General features: G+C 45.5%; 1 protein-coding gene across 2 annotated transcripts in view; it reads left to right on the top strand.

The window, feature by feature from the left end:
• Positions 1-1,000: 1,000 nt before the first annotated feature.
• The window catches only part of LOC101731886 (protein mono-ADP-ribosyltransferase PARP15-like), a 30,265-nt gene continuing 9,858 nt past the window's right edge, over positions 1,001-21,407 (top strand). The window contains exons 1-9 of one of the 2 annotated variants that reach the window (XM_012971413.3): positions 1,001-1,042; positions 2,964-3,137; positions 6,153-6,325; positions 6,632-6,752; positions 9,225-9,287; positions 16,420-16,599; positions 17,437-17,606; positions 18,436-18,550; positions 21,172-21,234. In XM_012971413.3, coding sequence (XP_012826867.2) covers positions 3,086-3,137; positions 6,153-6,325; positions 6,632-6,752; positions 9,225-9,287; positions 16,420-16,599; positions 17,437-17,606; positions 18,436-18,550; positions 21,172-21,234 — 937 coding nt within the window. In that variant the 5' untranslated portion in view covers positions 1,001-1,042; positions 2,964-3,085. Of the gene's footprint in view, positions 1,043-2,963; positions 3,138-6,149; positions 6,326-6,631; positions 6,753-9,224; positions 9,288-16,419; positions 16,600-17,436; positions 17,607-18,435; positions 18,551-21,171; positions 21,235-21,407 lie in introns of both variants that reach the window. The other variant, XM_004918236.4, reaches the window with a different exon arrangement.

Below are 21,407 nucleotides of genomic sequence, written 5' to 3'. Positions count from 1 at the left end.
TGGTGATATAGGATTCAACATCATCCTCAGCAGTCAATTTAGTCAGACGGAGATCTTTAAGACTTGTAGTCTCTTGAGGTTTTGGACTCTGCTCTTTCCAGGCTTGAAGTATTTCTGCAAGCTGCTTGTGCTGCATTTGTTGTAGCCTGAGCATTTCCTCATGGTGCTCCCGTACCTCTTGTTGAAATCTCCTTTGCTCCTCCTCTCGCCTTTTAGCTTCATCTTGCCGCCATCTTTGCTCCTCCACCTTATGCTTCTGGGCTGATTCTATTTGCTTTAGAACCATACATTTCAGAAGTTAATCTAAACCTGAAGGAGGTGAAGATGCAGAAGTCTCTGGCATATTGCGCTGCTCTTCCTGTTCTGTTGTAAAAACCTTTGCAATATGTGTCTTTGGTTTCACTGTAGGCTCGGCGGTAGTTATCCCTGTGGCACCAGTCAGAAGTTCTGCTTCACTTGTTGTTTCCTCCTTTTCCTCAGGGAAATCATGTGAAGGGCCTCTGGAAGAAGGATCATCTTCCTGCTTGGACATTCTGACTTTTCTTGCAGGTTTCTTCCACTCGCCTAGCAGTTTTACTCCTGTTTGTGACCATGTATTCACTTTTACACCCGGATTTTGCTTCTGGGTAATTTTTGGGGATTCTCTCCAGGCTTTCTTTTTCCACATCTGTTACCCTGGCACTGCCTTTTGCGGCACTTTAGTATCCCACTGCTGTCACCATAATGTCACTGGGCGCTTTATTTTTATCACATGCAGAAAAAAAGTTTTTGCAATGGTGCAATACAAACTTTTACCAGCAGGGGGTCAACAATAACCCTGCAAGCACACTCCTGGAGCACTAGAACTGCCTCTTACAAAGGCTTAACACAGACTCCCAAAAGAAACCAGTCTGCAGCTTTTATAGCCTCCAAACTGCTCTATGCTGCCCCCGGTGGGATCAAGTGCCTCTCTGAATGAATATTTATAGAATAGATATTCTATAAATATTCATTCAGAGAGGCAGCCCACCCCTTTAGGAAGTGGCTTCTCTGAGAGCTCCAGGTAAATGCTTTATTAAACTTTACTTTATACATGCAATTGCAATGTTCTGTATAGAAACAAAGTAGTTTTATGCACACACTTTTATATACACTTGTGGCAAAGATAGCTTTCTATACGCAGTTGTTTCAGCACCATTTAAAACATACATCCAGCACAGCTGAGGCACATGCTTCAAACAAAGTAGGCCTCAGTTTGTTAACCAAAGCTAATGCTGTTTATACTTTTAACACATATATACCACATATACATATACACAGATTATACACATAATCAGATGTATTCTAGATTACGGGGTTCAATATAAACAAATTACTAAGGTCATAAAAAGAAACTGGAATATTTTACAGGCAGATCCAGTGTTAAAAAAGTTGAATATGAAACCAGGGGTTGTAAGTAGAAAAGCGAAATCAATAGCGGGATTTATAGCCCCAAATAAATTGAAGAGAAATAATGACAAAAAAGCGACATTTTGGTTAGGCAAAATAAAAGGTTTCTTTCCGTGTAAATGCTGCAAAGCCTGTAAATATACTGGTAATAAAAAAATGTTCTTTAGTAAAAATAGTGATAAAGAATTTAGTATTGATACTTATATATCATGTCAAACACAGTATGTCATCTATTGCCTACAATGCGAGTGTGGTTCCCTATATGTGGGACGGACTATAAGACAGCTAAGAATAAGACTAGGAGAACATCTGCGAGGATTAAAAAATAAAGATGAAGATAATCCTCTATACAAACATTTTAAATACTCGCATGAAGGCAAACAGATGCATTTTCAAATGTTCGGCATTGATAAAATAGATGAAAGAAGTGAAGGAAATCTGGTCACTAAATTGTTGCGGTTAGAATCTAAGTGGATTTTTACATTAAATACCGTAATACCAAAGGGGATGAACACAAAATTTGAATTAAAACCGTTTTTGGTATCACCTTGGAAATAAATAATGTATGTAGGAGAAGTAAGGGTTACAATCCATGGCATTTAATAAGTTAAGGGTAACTGGTCTGAGTCTAAAGAAACAACTTAAGAGTAACTGGTCGGGGTCTGAAGTAATATAGAAAGAAAAAGATAATAAACAAGTAAATGTTTTTATTTTGTTTTAACTGCTTTGCACTATTTGCACTAAACTACACTAATGTATTTTATTGTGTGATGTTTTAACACAGTGGCTATAATATCCACTATAGTGGTTAGAAAAACTGAAAAAGTTAGTTTTTTACTGAAAAGATTTTTTCTAAAATAGATAAGTTATATAAAGTTTTTTATGTGGTTTTGTATAATCTATGCTGAATACAGGGCAATTTTAGACCCTGGAACATGTATGTTTTAAGAATTGTTATAACTTATGCTGAATACAGGGTAATTTTAAACCCTGAAATGTGTATATCTTAAGAATTATTGTAATATATGCTCACTATAAGGTATAGCATTAACCCTGCACACTGTATATGGGATATGCTGTTTGGTATAAAAGGGAAGTGACATCAGCACACAATACCTCCTCTGATGAAGCACTTTGTGCGAAACGCGTTAGGAGAGGCACTAGAATGTACCCTGTAACTGTGTGGTATAGTATACATTTGAATTTGTTTTGTATCATGTTTTGAAAAAATCTCTGAGACATTAAAATGTGGTTTTATTTTCACTGAATCTTTTGCTGTTAAATCATTAACTAGAGCTACACAAAAATAATAAAGGTAGTGCAGAATCTGCAAGTAGTTTAAAAAACTCCTTTATAAAAGTCAGACCTGCAACATAAATATAATTAGCCATTCATTTTGTATTGTTTCCATTAGAGAAATGCATAAGTAAACGCCATTACAACTGTGTTACTTTACTAACATCACAATCTGTGGCAATAAAAGAGAAAGTAAACTATATGTCCCTGCACACTTACTATCTGAATTTGTATTTCAGGGAACTGGTTCCAATGGAAAAATTCTAGCCTAGAGGGGAAGTTATGCCTCAAAATAGTCATCGGTGTGCCCTGTAAGAAGAAATCCTCGCTGATTGTGTCATCAGTGGAGAAAGCCCTAGAGATGTGTGCAAAGCATTCCTACGCCCTAGCAGCAATCCAAGCTGTAGGGACAGGTAAAGTACAATTTTATTTGAATTAGTCATTCTTCTTTGGGCTTTGTATATTAAAGGGCTATACTGAATATTTTCTTAGGGTTCTGTTCCTGCTGAATTGTGCTTAGTACAGGGGAATCCCTATGTGCCATAGTTTTATGATATCTCTCTGTACAGGCTATGAGCAAACTTAGGGGGCTGTTCCTGCTGAATTGTGCTTAGTACAAGGGAATCCCTATGCTGCCATAGTTTTATGGTATCTCTCTGTACAGGATATGAGCAAACTTATGGGGCTGTTCCTGCTGAATTGTGCTTAGTACAGGGGAATATCTATGCTGCCACAGTTACCATATATACTTGAGTATAAGCCGAACCGAAAATAAGCCGAGGTACCTAATTTTACCCAAGAAAACTGGAAAAACTTATTGACTCGAGTATAAGCCTAGGGTGGGAAATACAGCAGCTACTGCTAAGTTTTAATAGTCAAAATAAATACCAATAAAATTACATTAATTGAGGCATCAGTGGGGTATATGTTATTCAATATTTATTTCAAGGAAAAACAGTAAACTAGCTCTGTAAGCGGAGAAGAGGGTCAACAAAAACAATATGAGTACTACCCCACGCTCATTGCACATTGGCAAACTGGCAGCAGACCCAGTCCCGGAGGGATGTAAAGGGAAATAAGTATTGCTAGTGGGAGCCTAGGCCAGGGCACTGGAGGGTCTGGTTGCAGGTGGGCCAATTTGCACACAAAGGACAGAGGGTGCTAGTCTAGAGGGACCCATGGCACCGACTCGAATATAAGCCGAGGGTGACTTTTTCAGCACATTTTGGGTGCTGAAAAACTAGGCTTATACTCGAGTATATACAGTATATTGGATGTCTCTGTACTGTACAAGTTACAGTATGAACAAACTCTGGTCAGTTCCTGCTCCTGCTGTCCTACAATATTGTTAATCATTATTTCTTCTTTGAGCGCTGGACATTGAAGGCTCCATTTTGTCATTCTTAGGGTTCTGTTGCCGCCGTATTGTGCTTAGCCCAGGGGAATACCTATACCTCGCCAGGAGAATTTTGAATGTCATTGATTCAAATGGCTAATTCACACCATATATACAGATCAGCACTGTATAGATTGTAGTTTAGAATGAGGCTTATGCAGTAATGATTCATGTCTGTGATTTCCCTGTGATACATATGATGTAAGGCAGTGCTGTCCAACTTCTACGGTGCCGAGGGCCGGAATTTCTCTAGCATACATGGTGGAGAGCCGCTAATGGAAGCCAGTTATGGCCACTTCCCTTTTTTTGAACCACACCCACTTCAAACCGCACCAATTTTATCACAATGGTGGTAGTGCAGCAAAAACCCAAATGCTTGGTCCTCACTGCGGGGATATCAACAGTTATTCATATATGAAAGAATTATATTATGTCATATTAAGACACACCCTTAAATCCATATGCCTCCTCCTCCCCTGTGGATAGCACAGCAACCCCCAGCAACATAATTACACACATTAGGGACCATTTAATGGCTGTTTACAACTACTAACAAACTCCCAGAACAAACCCCTGCCAGGTTCACCTCTCACAGGCAGCATAGGGCAGGCAGAGTATGGCACACACAGGCAGCACTCTGCCTCCCTTATGCTGCCTGTGTGTGCCATACTCTGCCTGCCCTATGCTGCCTATGTGCCATATTATGCCTGCCATATGCTGTCTGTATCTTCCATACCCTCCCTGCCCTATACTGCCTATGTGCCATACTATACCTGCCCTATGCTGCCTGTGTGTTCCATACCCTCCCTGCCCTATGCTGCCTGTGTGTGCCATACTCTGCCTCCATTATGCTGCCTGTGTGTGCCATACTCTGCCTGCCCTATGCTGCCTATGTGCCATACTATGCCTGCCCTATGCTGTCTGTGTGTTCCATACCCTCCCTGCCCTATACTGCCTATGTGCCATAATATGCCTACCCTATGCTGCCTTTGTTCCATACCCTCCCTGCACTATACTGCCTATGTGCCATACTTTGCCTACCCTACACTGTCTGTGTGTGCCATATACACAGGCAGCATAGTCCAGGCACTAACAATGTGCATGATTACAGCCTGAGCCTGAGGTGTGAACACTCAAGGTCACTCAAAGGTGTGAAAAACACAAGGGGATTACATGTTTAAACAATACAAGGGAATTACAGCCTGAATCTGAGGTGAGAACCATGCAGGGGGACAGTTAATCTCAGAACTGATACCATTTAAAGCTAACACAAAGGTAAGCCATCAAAGCAGCCAGACAGGTGGGGGGGCCACACAGAGGGGGACTGCCAGATGGACAGCACTGATGTAAGGTAAACACCTTTAGCACCTGAAGCACAATATACAGTAAGAAGTAGTGAACCCTGGTACTAAAAACACACTATACTGTGAGTGGAAGTGATGACTTACCCCTTGTGCTTTATATGCAATGAGAGACAGTGGGGGTCATTTATCAATACTGGGCAAAATTGCCCATGGGCAGTAACCCTTCGCAACCAATCAGTGTTGCATTCATAGTTCTACCTGCAGCTTGCTAGAAAAAGCAAATTACTGATTGGTTGCTATGGGTTACTGCCCACAGGCAAACTTGCCCAGTGTTGATAAATGTGCCCCAATGAGTGTTGGTACCCATAGTATACCATATGAAAAGAAGAAGGGAGCACAGACACCCCAAGCAAGTTAAATAAGAGGGCACTGGCATACCAAGCACATTATAAATTAAAGGCAAGTGGGTACTGGTACACCTAGTACATTATACACTAAGAACAAGCACATCATATACAGTGAAAGACTTTAGGTACTGCCACCTTATGTACATTAGAATAGAAGTCACCGCATTGTGAAGTTTTTCCTCCTCAGCCATTAGCTGAGCCTTGTGTGTCAGATTTATGGCTTTAATAACAATGCCGTAGATCTATCATACAAATCTCAGCAAACAGCTTGTAATGTTATTGTATTATAAAGCCACTGACTTAAATGTTCTATTACAGCAGAGGTTGGCATAGACCCACAGACTGCAGCAGTGGCAATTCTGATGGGGATCAGAGACTACTTTGTCCGTTTCCCTGAAAGCCGTGTCTCAGAGATCCATTTAATTGCTTCTACGTTGAACATGTATGAAGACTATCTAAATGTGTTTAAATTAAGAAGAAGAACCCTTTCCCAGGTAATGTTAGGCAGGCTTTGTACTTAATATTGGCAACAAATATTTTTGGATAAATTAAATTCCCCGCATAAAAAAATTAAATATGAATTTAAAGCAGCCACTGTATCTTTATAGAGTTAAATGTATAACTGATTTCCCTTCTTTATTTCTTTTTCACCCCTAACATTTAAGGCAGAGGCACGTGACTCCCGTGTTTGTATATCACTTTCCTACGCTAAGCTAGAGGATTTATTTGCCATGTATCACACGTTTTTACTTTCCAGTAGTGTAAAGTATACCTTAAATGATGTTTGCTTTGCCTTCCAGTTAAACTCCTATGAATTGACAATGTTTGGAAAATCTGTGAAATTAATACTAGGTGACATTACAGATGAAACCGCTGACGCCATTGTGAATATAACCAACACAGAATTAAATAACAAACATGGTAAGCAACAAGATAACACATACCTCCCAACATTTGAAAAATGAAAAGAGGGACAAAAAGATTTGGTGCGCGCAGCGTGGCAATTTTTTGACCACGCCCACTTTTGTGACCACGCCCCAATTACGACACCCCATCCATTTTTTTTTCAAAAAATTCTTTTATATAGTAGAAATGGCAGGATCAGACGCAAATGTGCTATACCCTCATACTGTACTACCTAAGGAAAACAATATTGCAACTCCTACATATAAAATACAAATATAGAGAGAAGGCAGTGAGTTATAACTATCTACCAGTTTGCCCCCCCATACACAGTGCCCCCAATAGCCTAAAAGACAGTACTACCTATACACAGTGCCCCCAATTGAGACAGTCCCACCCCATACACAGTGCCCCCAATTGAGACAGTGCCCCCCCCATACACAGTACCCCCAATTGAGACAGTCCCACCCCATACACAGTGCCCCCAATTGAGACAGTCCCACCCCATACACAGTGCCCCCAATTGAGACAGTGCCCCCCCATACACAGTGCCCCCAATTGAGACAGTGCCCCCATACACAGTGCCCCCCATTGACACAGTCCCACCCCATACACATTGCCCCCAATAGAGACAGCCCCCCCCCATACACAGTGCCCCCAATAGAGACAGCCCCCCCCCATACACAGTGCCCCCAATACAGACAGCCCCCCATACACAGTGCCCCCAATAGAGACAGCCCCCCCATACACAGTGCCCCCAATAGAGACAGCCCCCCCATACACAGTGCCCCCAATAGAGACAGCCCCCCATACACAGTGCCCCCAATAGAGACAGCCCCCCCATACACAGTGCCCCCAATACAGACAGCCCCCCCATACACAGTGCCCCCAATACAGACAGCCCCCCCATACACAGTGCCCCCAATTGACACAGTCCCACCCCATACACAGTGCCCCCAATACAGACAGCCCCCCCATACACAGTGCCCCCAATAGACAGCCCCCCCATACACAGTGCCCCCAATACAGACAGCCCCCCCATACACAGTGCCCCCAATAGAGACAGCCCCCCCATACACAGTGCCCCCAATACAGACAGCCCCCCCATACACAGTGCCCCCAATACAGACAGCCCCCCCATACACAGTGCCCCCAATACAGACAGCCCCCCCATACACAGTGCCCCCAATACAGACAGCCCCCCCATACACAGTGCCCCCAATACAGACAGCCCCCCCCATACACAGTGCCCCCAATACAGACAGCCCCCCCCCATACACAGTGCCCCCAATACAGACAGCCCCCCATACACAGTGCCCCCAATACAGACAGCCCCCCCCATACACAGTGCCCCCAATACAGACAGCCCCCCCCCATACACAGTGCCCCCAATACAGACAGCGCTCCCTTCTTCTTCTTCCCCAGCGGCTCCTCAGTGTATGCGGCTCCTTTTCCGGCGGTCCCTGGCCCTTTTATAAGGTTGCGCCCGTGCGTAATGACGTCACCCGTGCGTAGGGGCGCAACCTTATAAAAGGGCCAGGGACCGCCGGAGAAGGAGCCGCATACACTGAGGAGCCGCTGGGGAAGGAGCGCCGACGCATCGCGCTGTCCCGGGTAAGTCAATGAATGTTCCGCATTTCCGTAATTTATTACGGAAATGCGGGACATTCATGGAACTATCCGGGACAGCGGGATGCGCTCTAAAATCCGGGAATGTCCAGCGGAAAGCGGGACAGTTGGGAGGTATGATAACATAGTCATTAAGTTTGAATGTTTCATTAGGGGTTTAATTAGGGGTGCAAATAATCCATGACTGATTTGTTTAGAAATACCGAACCCAAACCATAATTTACAAATTCAAATTGAAGCAAAAGCTATAAAATACTGCATCTGAAAAATTGTCACTTTCAGCTATTTAGTGTTTTAAATTAGGGTGTAGGCCCAGTTTGGCTAAACGCTAAGGATTTGGCTAAATCTCAATCCTGCAAAAAACTGCTGGGATTTGGTAGAATCCCGTATTGAATCCTGGCTGCATCCCTGCCTTTAAGTTTATGATGATTAATTTACTAAGCCACAATAATACCATGCCTGTATTTCTATGTTCATGGAGTGTTAATAAAAAACTTGAAAACCCTCAGAAAAATCTAAAATTGCTTATAGTGCGTCTTTAGTACTTTTGTAATTTACACTAATTATTTTTGCGTAGTTGTTAAACTGCTAATGTAATATATTTGAAACAACAACGCCACCTGCTGGTCATTTTGGCCTAGTGGTTACAGTCAGAAACTGTGCAAGTGCTGAAGTCTAGAAGGCTATGCAGATGCCTATACATTATGGGTTGTCTATGGCACACATTAAGTCAATCGTGCATTTGTAATTGCCTGGACTGCAGCTCAATAACCATGGACAGGCTCAACCCACAGCCAGCTACTGTTTTATATAAATTCATGACATTCCACGTTAAGTAAGTTTCTAATGTTAATTCTCTAGGTGTATCTGGCGCAATCTTCTTAGCAGCGGGGGATTCAGTAACAGAAGAATGCTCACGTATAGGTATGAAATAACATTTGGAACTTGTAACCATCCTTTGTAAAGTAAAATGATATCTTAATCCACTATCCAGGGCCATCACTAGGATTACACTGCAAAGTTTGGGCTTGTATGAGCCACCTGCCTATACCCATAGCCCATATTTTCCTTCAACCCTGAACAAAAAAGAATAACATGGTCCATATACTACCCTAATAGCCCAAAATCCCATATAAAATGCTTTACGTAGTTTATACACTGCCCTCGTAATCTGCAACACATTGTCTGTGTTCACTTTAGGAAGTATCTGCTTAAGCTAATAAAGGCAATGGCTCAAGGGATAAAAGTCAACTTTTGCCTCATTATGAATCTTTAATGAGACCTAAACTTTATTATGCAGTGCAGCTTTGGGCTCCAGTCCATAGGAAGGAGATTACCAAGCTTGACAGTTTATCCGACACCTCCCCAGTAAAAATGAATATTATTATTATTGTTGTTGTTATTATTATATCATATTTGCAGCGCTGTACAATATATGGGTGTATACATTAAACATACAGATTTACATAAGAAATACAATCAATAACTGATACAAGAGGCAAAGTAGCAGCATATATTGCACACTGAAGCTTTTCTATTTTGGAGAGATTGGTTAATTTAAGGTAGAGTTGGGATATTCAGGTAGAGATAGTAGACAAGCAAGAAGAGACACAAGCTCTGGGTTGAGATCAGGAAAGAACAGTTTTGGCAGCATAGAGGTGTTATTGGATCTGAACTGATTAGCTTGTCAAAGGAAGAAGTATGCAGAAATAATAATAATAAGGGGCCTAGGACACAGCCTTGAGGAACCCTAATGGAGAGAGGTAGGAGAGAAGAGGATACTGTATGAGCGATTTGAAAGGTAAGAGGAATACTAGAACAGTATCACGAAGGCCAAGGGAATGGTGGGACTGGAGGAGGTAAGCTGCCATGTAGTAATTATCTGTATCAATTACTAATCGGCCTTATATTGTAACATTTACATTCTGTGTATAAGGTATGTGGTGAGTGGGTCCCTAAGCTCAGGTAAGTGCCAGCAGCACAGAGTATGTGCAGTGAATCAGCAGAAAAGAACATGGGGGGCTACTGGGGGCATCTTCAGAGGCACAGATCTTCCCTGCTAAAGGGCTGTGGGTGACTTGGGCTGGTACAGAAGTCCCATAACATAATGTATAACATTTCTAGCCTACTTCTTTAGTTAGTCTTTAGTTCTCCTTTAAAGGAAGCTGAGAGATTGGACAAAGGTTGCCAAGTTTGCAGTGATCAAGAGAGAGCTTTTTCAGAACAGGGGGTTACAAGTGCTTGTTTAGTGAAAAAATGAAGTGGAAAGGTGGAACATGGCGAGCCATCTGAGCGAGATAGTTTGTTCCATTTGTATGGCCTGCCTATAGTAGACAAACATATTTTCTCTTGCGTCCTGGGGGACACAGGCACCATGGGGTTAAATCCCCTCCCATCAGGAGGCAGGACACTTACAACAATGTTTCTCCTCCCTTATAACCCTCTTCCCGCTCCCAGGCACTTCAGTTTTTTTAGTGTCCTCGCAAACAGGAGGTTGGACCAAGGAGTCTCTAGGAGACAATTGAGAAATCTTCGGTTCAGAGCTTAGCCCTAACACCCGGGGTGGTACCTGAGACAGCTCAGGCTGCTCTCAAAGCGTCAGCCCCCTACGCTGGAAGGCTTGAGAGCCTAGTGCCTAAAATAGGCTGCAGTGCGGACGGGCCCCCCCCCTTTAAATTGGGGGTCCAGAGCACTGGATGGGTGAGTACAGGAGGAGCGCGAGGTTCCCTCTGGTCTCCTCTGGCCCACCGCACAGGATGAATGCCTCGGTACTCCCAACGGTACTCCCAACGGCACCCCCCCCCCCCGTTACCGTAACACGACGCGGAGGGTGAAGCCATTGCAGACTACCTGCCCTCTTATAGGGCCATTACTTGTTGCGCGGTGGGGAATTGAGTGCGAGAGGGAAGGGGATGCTGACGGCGCGCCTCACGGCACACTCACGCGGTGCTCTGGGGACTTCCGGCGGAAACGGCCAAGGGCCTCCGGAAGTCCCCTGACGTCACGCGACAGCTCACCTTCGCGCTCTTTGTCGGCACATCCCTTTCAGGCACCGGACTGAGCACGCAGTTGCGGACTACGCGCCAGTCAACTCGGCTACCGCCAGGCAGAAGCTTTCTCTCCTGCTCCCTTCTTCCCTCTACCAGGCACAGCACAGTAACGGGGATCGGTTATAACATGGCTGAGGGGTCAGGGGACGCACTATTCCTCAGGGGGGGGGAAACAGGCTCCCAAAGTAACCTTCTTTGCTTGCAACCAATGCAAGACAAAATTTAAAGGGGCACAGAGACCCAGTTTGCAAGGCATGCGCCACTGCCACTACAGAGGCAGAGCTCCCCACATCTCAGGTCCCTCTGGGTACCCCACTAACAGTCCAAGGGGAGAACGCACAGGCAGCACTACCCTCTACCTCGAGCTTTGTGGCCACAGAAGCCCCAGCGGCCCCAGCCTGGGCAGTTTCACTGTCTAATTCCCTGGCCAACCTGCAGGGAATCCCACTGTTAGCATCTTCTCTGGACAAAATTCTAGAGAAACTAGCATCACCTAATTCAGCTAAGAGCACAACCAAGCGTAAGTGTCCTTTACCAAATGACCCCACTGCTCTTTCCTCTCCTGAGTCCCAGTCTGACCAGGAAGGACTCAGTGAGGGGGAATTATCCCCATCTGCATCAGACGGCGAGTCTGCTTCAACAATCCCCGATTCCGCCAGAGCACCCAATGATTTAATTGTGGCAGTCCTTCAGGCCCTCAACATTGAGGACTCTGATATGGGGGCCAAGACCTCCAATGGCCCCTTTGGCAGGGCGACCTCACAGGAAATAAACTTCCCGGCCCATGAACAGCTCCAGGCCATAATTCAAGAGGAATGGAACCTTCCTGAGCACAAGTTCCAGGTCACCCGGAAGTTCTCCAAACTCTATCCCTTTCCCAAGGAGGCTCTAGGTAAATGGAGCACTCCACCCCTAGTGGATGCGCCGGTATCACGGCTGTCTAAGGCCACCGCTCTACCCGTTCCCGACGCGTCCGCCTTTAAGGACGCGACCGATAAGAAGCTAGAAGGCTTTCTTAAAGCCATTTTCACCTCAGCTGGTACAGCCTTTAGACCCGTTCTTGCAATGGCATGGGTAAGTCGGGCACTGGAAGTCTGGTCCGACACCATCCTCACCAGCCTACAGAGAGAAAACTCTGTGGAGGAAGTAGAATCCATCGCACTACACATCCAAGAGGCAAGCTCCTTTCTCGGCGAGGCCTCATTGGACGCTCTTAAAGTTCTGGCCCGCACCTCTGCTCTCTCAGTAGCAGCCCGCCGTTCCTTGTGGCTTCGACTATGGTCTGCTGACCTTAGCTCAAAAAAGTCTCTCACCTCTCTTCCCTTCAAGGGCTCCCGCCTCTTTGGTGAGGAACTAGAGAAAATTATCTCACAAGCCACGGGGGGTAAGAGTACACTCCTACCCCAGCAAAAGCCCAAGGGCAGACCAACTAACACATTTTCTAAGAGACAGCGCTTTTTTCATGGCCAAGGATCACGCTTCTCAAAAGGATCTTCCCCGTCTAGATCCTCCTCTTCCTCTAGAGGCGGTCCCACCTCCAGAGGCAGAACAACCTGGCAGTCCCGCAAGCCATTTACCAAGACCTCCAACGAGAAGAACTCATCCGCATGACTGGCCGGTCCCCACTCAGTCAGACTCTCAGGTCGGGGGAAGACTAAGACATTTTGCCCCCACCTGGAACGAACTCATACAAGACCCCTTCGTCACAGACGCAGTCTCTTTCGGTTACAAAATAGAATTCCACAGAACACCTCCGCAGAGGTTCTTCATGTCCCGGGTTCCCACGGAACCCCAAAAACAAACAGCCTTTTTCTCCATTGTACAGGATCTGAACCAGGCGGGAGTGATTATTCCGGTTCCCCCATCACAGAGGTCTCAGGGTTTTTACTCGAACCTCTTTGTGGTCCCCAAGAAGGACGGCTCATATCGTCCAATTTTGGACCTAAAGCTTCTCAACAAATGGGTCTACTACAGACAATTCAAAATGGAATCACTGAGATCGGTAATCCGGGCCTTAGAACCCCAGGAGTTCCTGACATCCCTGGACATGAAGGACGCGTACCTTCATGTCCCAATCCATCCTCTTCACCAAAAATTCTTGCGGTTCGCTTACCACGACCACCACTACCAGTTCGTGGCCCTCCCCTTCGGCCTCTCCTCGGCCCCGCGTATCTTTACGAAGATCATGGCCACCATGGCAGCCTTTCTCCGAGTCCGAGGGGTGTATATCACTCCATACTTGGACGATCTCTTAATCAAGGCACCTTCGCTACGTCAGGCCCAGAAGGATCTAGACCTCTCCATCCAGACTCTCCAGAACTTTGGCTGGACGATCAACTTGACCAAATCATGCCTCGTCCCATCCCAGAGGATCCAATTCCTCGGACTCCTGCTCGACACGCATCAAGGGAAGGTTCTCCTACCAGCGGAGAAGGTCCACAAGACTCACCAGCTGGTCCGCCAGCTCAAGTCCATTCCAAGGCCTTCCCTCAGATTTTGCATGAAGGTTCTGGGGGTCATGGTTGCTTCCCTGGAAGCGGTCCCATTTGCACAGTTTCACCTGAGGCCTCTCCAAAGGAGCGTTATCTCAGAGTGGCGTCGACATCACTCCCTCAACAAGAGGATTCACCTATCTCCCTCGACGATCGACTCCCTGGAATGGTGGCTAACCCCACCCCACCTAACGCAGGGGAAGCCCTTTGCGGAACCGGCCTGGCAGATCATCACAACCGATGCCAGCCTGTCCGGATGGGGAGCCACATTCCACAATCTCTCAGCCCAGGGCTTATGGACTACAGCGGAAGCCAAACTGCCGATAAACATCTTAGAGATCAGAGCCATATTCAGAGCTCTGACCCACTGGGAATCCCGACTGGCTGGACTAGCCATAAGGATTCAATCCGACAATGCGACAGCCGTATCGTATCTCAATCGCCAAGGGGGAACCAAGAGTGTGGCGGCGGCAGGAGAGATCAGCAAGATCCTACGCTGGGCAGAAAAGAATGTCCCACAGATCTCTGCAGTCCACATTCCAGGTCTCCTGAACTGGGAAGCGGGTTACCTAAGTTGCTACCGCATAGACCCGACGGAATGGGAACTGAACCCCGAAGTGTTCAACCTCATAGTGAAACAGTGGGGCGAACCAAACCTAGACCTCATGGCGTCTCGCCACAACCGGAAGACTCCACTATTCATCTCCAAGACCAGGGATCATCTTGCGGTAGGGGTAGACGCCCTGACCGCACCGTGGGGGGTTCCGCTAGCCTATGCCTTCCCTCCCATTGCCATGCTTCCACGACTCATAAAGAGACTGAGAAAGGAAAGGGGCACATTCATAGTGATCGCCCCAAATTGGCCTCGAAGGTCGTGGTTCACAGACCTAGTAAATCTCTCAATCGATCCACCTATGTCACTTCCCATGCGGACGGATCTACTCCGCCAAGGTCCGATCTTGTTCCATTTGATGGCGTGGCACTTGAGACCGCCATTCTAACCCGGAAAGGGTTTTCGGCAGTAGTGGCGCAGACCATGATCAGGGCTAGGAAAGAGGTATCCTCCAAGGCTTACCATAGAATCTGGAAAATCTTCATCCTTTGGTGCTCTGAGAAGCAGGTATCTTATCAGAGAGCAGGGGTCCCCCAGATCCTCCAATTCCTTCAGGACGGCCTGGACAAGGGTCTAAGCCTGGGATCCTTAAAAGTTCAGATATCTGCCCTATCCATTCTGCTGCAGAAGAAACTGGCAAGGATGGATGACGTAAGAACATTCTTACAGGGCGTAGCTCATGTATCACCGACCTGGAGGCCCCTGGTGCCACCTTGGGACCTAAATCTCGTCCTGTCGGCACTGTTGGAGCCCCCCTTTGAGCCTATCCAAACCATTGAGCTCCCCTGGCTTACCTGGAAGATAGTCTTCCTGACGGCCATCTCCTCAGCAAGGCGCGTTTCGGAGCTAAGTGCGCTATCGTGCGACCCCCCTCACCTGATTTTCCATGAGGAAAAAGCAGTCCTGCGTACGGTTCCCACCTTCCTTCCGAAAGTCGTGTCAACGTTTCACTTGAATGAAGAGATAATACTCCCATCCTTCTGTAGTTCGCCCAAGAACCCTAAGGAAATCAAACTACACAAACTAGATGTAGTTAGATCTATGAGAGTTTATATAGACAGAACAGCACACTTCCGCAAGGCCAGAAGTCTTTGTGATTCCGTCAGGCAGCCGAAAGGGTTGTTCAGCTTCCAAGGCCACAATTGCTCGCTGGATCAGGGAAACTGTTCGCCAGGCGTACATATCCTCGGGGAAAGCACCCCCCTTCGGGATTAGGGCACATTCCACTAGAGCAACTGGAGCATCCTGGGCATACAGGAACTTGGCCTCTGCGGAACAGTTGTGCAAGGCGGCAACCTGGTCATCTGTGCACACCTTCGCAAAATTTTACCGATTTGATACCTTTGCCTCGGCCGAGGCAGCCTTCGGGCGCAAAGTTCTGCAGTCTGTAGTTCAAGGCTAGACTGCAATATGTTAATAGCCCTGTTTCCTCCCTCCCAGTTGGGGACGGCTTTGGTATGTCCCCATGGTGCCTGTGTCCCCCAGGACGCAAGAGAAAAGGGGATTTATACTTACCGTTACATCCTTTTCTCTTAGTCCTATGGGGGACACAGGCCACCCTCCCCGGAAACAGGGAAAACATGCATACCTTCTCACTCAGTCGTGTTATACTTACAGTTTAGAGTTTACTAATGTTAAGAGCACTGTTTGCTCGGGCTTGTTACATAACTGAAGTGCCTGGGAGCGGGAAGAGGGTTATAAGGGAGGAGAAACATTGTTGTAAGTGTCCTGCCTCCTGATGGGAGGGGATTTAACCCCATGGTGCCTGTATCCCCCATAGGACTAAGAGAAAAGGATGTAACGGTAAGTATAAATCCCCTTTTTGACCTGACCCTATTGAAAACTGAAATCCCATGTGTTTTGGTAAAGATGTTTAATCAATAACTATTTCTTTAATAAAGGTCCCATTCCTAATGACGATGGCTTTGTTATTACTGGCGGTGGCAATCTAAAGTGTGAAAAAATCATCCATATAATTGGTCCCAAAAAGACTGCTCTTATTATTACTGCAGTGGAGAAAATACTGCAAGTGTGCGAGCAACACCAGTTATCTACGGTTGTGATTCCGGCAATTGGAACTGGTAAACCCAAAACTTGTTCTATTTAATATTTTCTTAATTAACTTTTACTTTGAATTGTGCACTTTTTTTCTTTCTAGCCTTAACCTGAGCTTTATTTTTTCTTTCATTTTATTTGCTATTAAAAGGACCAGTAACACAAAGGGGAATTAAGTTCCCCTTCAACTGGGTAAAACTGAAAACAAATCACTTAGATTGTAAGCTCTACGGGGCAGATCTTACAATCTAAGCTCTGCCACGTAGACCTCCTTCCTACTGTGTCTCATACCACATGGCACTTATTCCCTGTGCATTTATATATATTTATTATAATTATTTATTATAACACTTGTCCTCCCTGTGTGTAATTGTGTATTTTGTAAGATTGTACAGCACTGCGTACCCTTGTGGCGCCTTATAAATAAAGTTATACATACATACATACATACAATGAGGGGATTAAGTTCCCCTTGAACTGGGTAAAACTGAAAACAATGAGGTGATTTAGTTCCCCTTAAACTGGCATAAAACTGAATTCAATGAGGGTAATAAGTTCCCCTTGAACTGGCTGTCACTGACTATTCTATTCCTCTACTATTCTAAGCCTCCATAGGACTCGACAGATCAAGCCTGTTGAATTTTCATTTTACAAAAAAAGTTAACTAAACATAAATAAATCACGAATTATGGATAGTTACATTTAGTTATTCTCGAAAAGCTCGCCTAGGAATAATAATGAAAAATAAAAATGAAATCTTGAAATCTAGAAGTAATAAAAAATCCGACTTTATCTCATAATTGCTTAGTAAATGTGCCCCCTAATGTCATTGCTTCCCATGCCCGTGGTAATTTGTCTTACAGGTAATGTCCTTGTTGATGTCTATAGTTCTATCAGTGCCATGCTGGATGCCATTGAGAAACATTTATCCTATTCCCCCCAGTCTAGTCTTCAAGAAATTCGTATCATTGCCTTTACTCAGTATGTTTATCAAGGCTTTATCAGTGTTTTTGAAAGGAAAAATGCAAAAGGGGTAAGTTAAACTACATATTTTACATTTTCATTTGCAAATATGAGTTAGGAGTAAAAATGCAATAAACGCATTAGAAATGCAATAAACACCATTAACAGAAACAAAATGCAGAAAGCAAACACTTTTCCCCCCTGTGTGAATAATTTCTCCTTTTTGTGAATTTAATATATGTTCTGCAAACAGTCCAAAAGATTGTTTTGTCATTTGCTTTCCGGTAACCTATTGTTTCCCCTACTCCCATGTAACTGGAGGAGTCCTAAGCCGGACTTGGATTTCTTACTATTGAGTGCTATTCTGATACCTACTGGGAGCTGCTGTCTTGCTCCCTTCCCATTGTTCTGCTGATCGGCTGCTGGGAGGGGGGGCAGGGTGGGACTGGGCCACTGGGACAACGGGAAAAATCCCAGCGGGCCCTGGCGGTCCCCCTGCCCGACCGTTCCTCCCCTGATGCGTTAAATTTATGCGCGCTCAGGGGAGGACACCGGGTGGGGGCCCCTGCGGGGGGTTAGTGGGGCCCCTGGAGGGGTGGGGTTAGGAGACGCGGCCGGCGGGGGCACCTGCAGGGCCCCTGGGGAGGGGGGGCACAGCACTCCAACTTGCAGCGCAGCAGTAAAGTGTGACTGAAGTTTATGAGAGCACAGGTCACATGGCTTCCCAGGGTGCCACACCCTGGTAAATGAAGAATATGGCTAGCTCCATGTGACATTTCAAAATTAAAATATAAGAAAAATCTGTTTGTGTTTTTGAAAAACAAATTACAATGCAGGATTCTGCTGGAGAAGCTCTATTAAATTAAATATTAATGCCCTGTTTCTTGTTTTTAACCTAGGTCATCAATAAAACAATAAGACACACAAATGTAAAATTAAAACTTGGAAATATCACCGATGAAACTGCAGATGCAATTGTGAATATAAATGACAGGACATGGAGAAAGTCCTCTGGTACCTCCTTAAATCATATTTGCAAAATATTTAGAAATAGGTTACTGATGCAAATATATTTTTTTTTATTCCTTTATTAATTCTTAGTATCTCACAAACTGATTGCATGATGTCACTGTGTTTGCTGTGGAATTTATCTGAAAGGCACGTGAACCTTAAGGTGGCCATACACGCACCGATAATATCGTACAAAACCTCGTTTTGCACGATATTCGGTGCGTGTTTGGTATGTCGACGAGTCGACAGATATCGCAGGAAGCTGCTGATATCGGCCGACTCGCCGATCGGACCAGTTTGAAAATTTTGATCGGGCGCCATAGAAGGCGCCTGACCAAAATTTCCCTTCAGCGCTGAATCGGCAGAAGGAGGTAGAAATCCTAATGTTTCTACCTCCTTACCTGCCGATTCAGCCCTGAATGGTGTGTGGCGGATCTGACGATGTTTCGGTCGCACAAAACATCGTCAGATCGCCACGTGTATGGCCAGCTTTAGTCAGGAAAGTCCAGCCTGCAGAGCTTTAGCATACCTCCCAATAGTGTGTAATGGTACAGCCTAAATATTAAACCTAAGAGGGTTGAGACTTAAAACAATCTTAATACCTTTAAGTCCATTTATGTTTAATACACTTCCAGGGTTGGACTGGGAAAAAAACCCAGTGGGTCACGGTGGCCCAGACCCAATTCTTTTGCCACTCCCCCGGCCGCCGGTGTCCCTTCTCTGACGCATGTTGAAAGTAAGTTTTGCGTTCAGGGGAGGATGTGGGGTGGGGATCGGGGGAGTGGCGCGGGCCCCTATGGGGGGGGTGTGGGGGACGCAGAGGGCATCCTGGGGGGTGCGGGGCCCCTGGGGCGGTAGCCCGGGTGGGCCCTGCACCCCCCAGTCCGACCCTGTACATGTCAACATTGTTGAATGAATATGGAAAGATGAAGCAAAAAGTATGTTTACCCACCGGTATCATTATTGCTGGAGGGAAAGTATTTGCAGAAGATTAGTCGCCAGTGGAAGAGAAGATTTAGTGTGGGCCACTAATCCCCTTGTGTGTCATTGCCTCTAGACAGGGATAAAATCCCAACTAGGGAACAATTACATACTTGATTATGCAGAGTTTAGGATACTGCACTGATGGTATATCACTTATTGGGGTATCCCACTGCACCACCCAGCTTACAGCCCACACTGGATAGCTCACATCCATCCTGTAGTTACTCAGAACAAGTACTTCAGTCCCATGAACTTGTGATACCAGACTCCCCAAGACTCCCTTGTCCCACTATCACAACCTCTGTTACCTCAAACTGCACAGAAACACAGCATGTGGCTCCAAAATGGCCACTAGTGTCTTTTCACAGTATCACAGCATATAATAACAAACCAGTTTCAAAGATGGCTGCTAATGTCTTTCCACAGAAACAGCATGTAGCTCCAAGCCAGTTTCAAAGATGGCTGCTAGTGTCTTTCCACAGAAACACAGCATGTAGCTCCAAGCCAGTTTCAAAGATGGCTGCTAGTGTCTTTCCACAGAAACACAGCATGTAGCTCCAAGACAGTTTCAAAGATGGCTGCTAGTGTCTTTCCACAGAAACACAGCATGTAGCTCCAAGCCAGTTTTAAAAATGGCCACTAGTGCCTTTACTGCTAATATATCAATAGCAGTTTCTTTTAGGGGTAAAATTGCCAAATGGACTAAAAAGAATACTTTTTCTATGCAAATCAGGCAAGGCTTCATCAGGCACAAATCTTCTCCTATGTTTTGGCTTCAAACCCTTATAAAGACCACTCTAAATCACTTCCTGTTTGGGCTCTCATTCTCCAGATATTGAAATGGCCAGGGTCTGAGTGGGGGGTGAAGAGCCCACCAGGTCTCCCACTCCAGGGGCCCTGCAGGTGCCCGTGCCCCCCCCCCCCGAGGGGCCTCCCTAACCCCCCTCGCAGGGCCCCCCACCCGACGTCCTACCCCAAAAGCGTAAATTTAAAGCGTCAGGGGGGAGCGGTCAGGAAGGGGGAGCACCAGCAAGGGTCTGGGCCGCTGGGGCCCACTAGAGCCAGGGCCCACCGGGATTTTTCCCGGTGTCCCGGCGGCCCAGTCCGACCCTGGAAATGGCTCACATCACCTTTAAAAAAAGATTAGCATAATTGCTAAACAGGGTACCAATTCAATAACATTGTTCAACCCAAATGAGTACACTTTATGAAGATTAAAAATTAGGCCCTGAATATCACCTCCCCTTAACATATCATCCCATTTTATACCATCAATTGCTACAAAGCACTGTTTTCAACATTTGTTTCAGAGTCCAATTTTTTAGGTTTCATCAAGCACTCCGCTCCCTTTTAGACCCTACCAACATAGTCTTATCCAACACTTTCCTGTCAGAACTTCTGATATCAAATCTTTAGCAAAATACCTACTGCATATGCTAAATGATAGAAAAGTCATACTTGGTACTTGGTACTTGGTAGATCAGCCATGTACCAATGCAGTAACCCATAGCAACCAAATAGCTTTGGTTGATCTGTAGTTGCTAGGGTTACTGCACTGTGGCAAAGTTGCACCTTTGTCAGTATGAGGACCACTGCCTTTAGAAATGCAGCTAGTGACTTCTATTTCATATGTTTGACAGGTATATCTGGAGAATTATTGGCTGCTGCAGGTGAATCTGTTATAGAAGAATGTAGCCATATCGGTATGTAACACATATAATGGGCAACGGCTGGTCCTAGATACGCCATATTGTTTCTCTGGACCTTCTGTTCCCTCTCTGAGAGGGATTCAGCATGACACATTCATATTTTCAGATAAACTTGGGAAATTGCCACTTTATTTAGAAGGGTACTTAGTAGTATTGTGTAGTGTGTA

This window comes from Xenopus tropicalis, chromosome 9 (assembly GCF_000004195.4).
Source record: "Xenopus tropicalis strain Nigerian chromosome 9, UCB_Xtro_10.0, whole genome shotgun sequence".
NCBI classification, from domain to species: domain Eukaryota; kingdom Metazoa; phylum Chordata; class Amphibia; order Anura; family Pipidae; genus Xenopus; species Xenopus tropicalis.
Note: the sequence above shows the minus strand (reverse complement) of the source record. Positions and strands in the feature narration are given on the sequence as shown.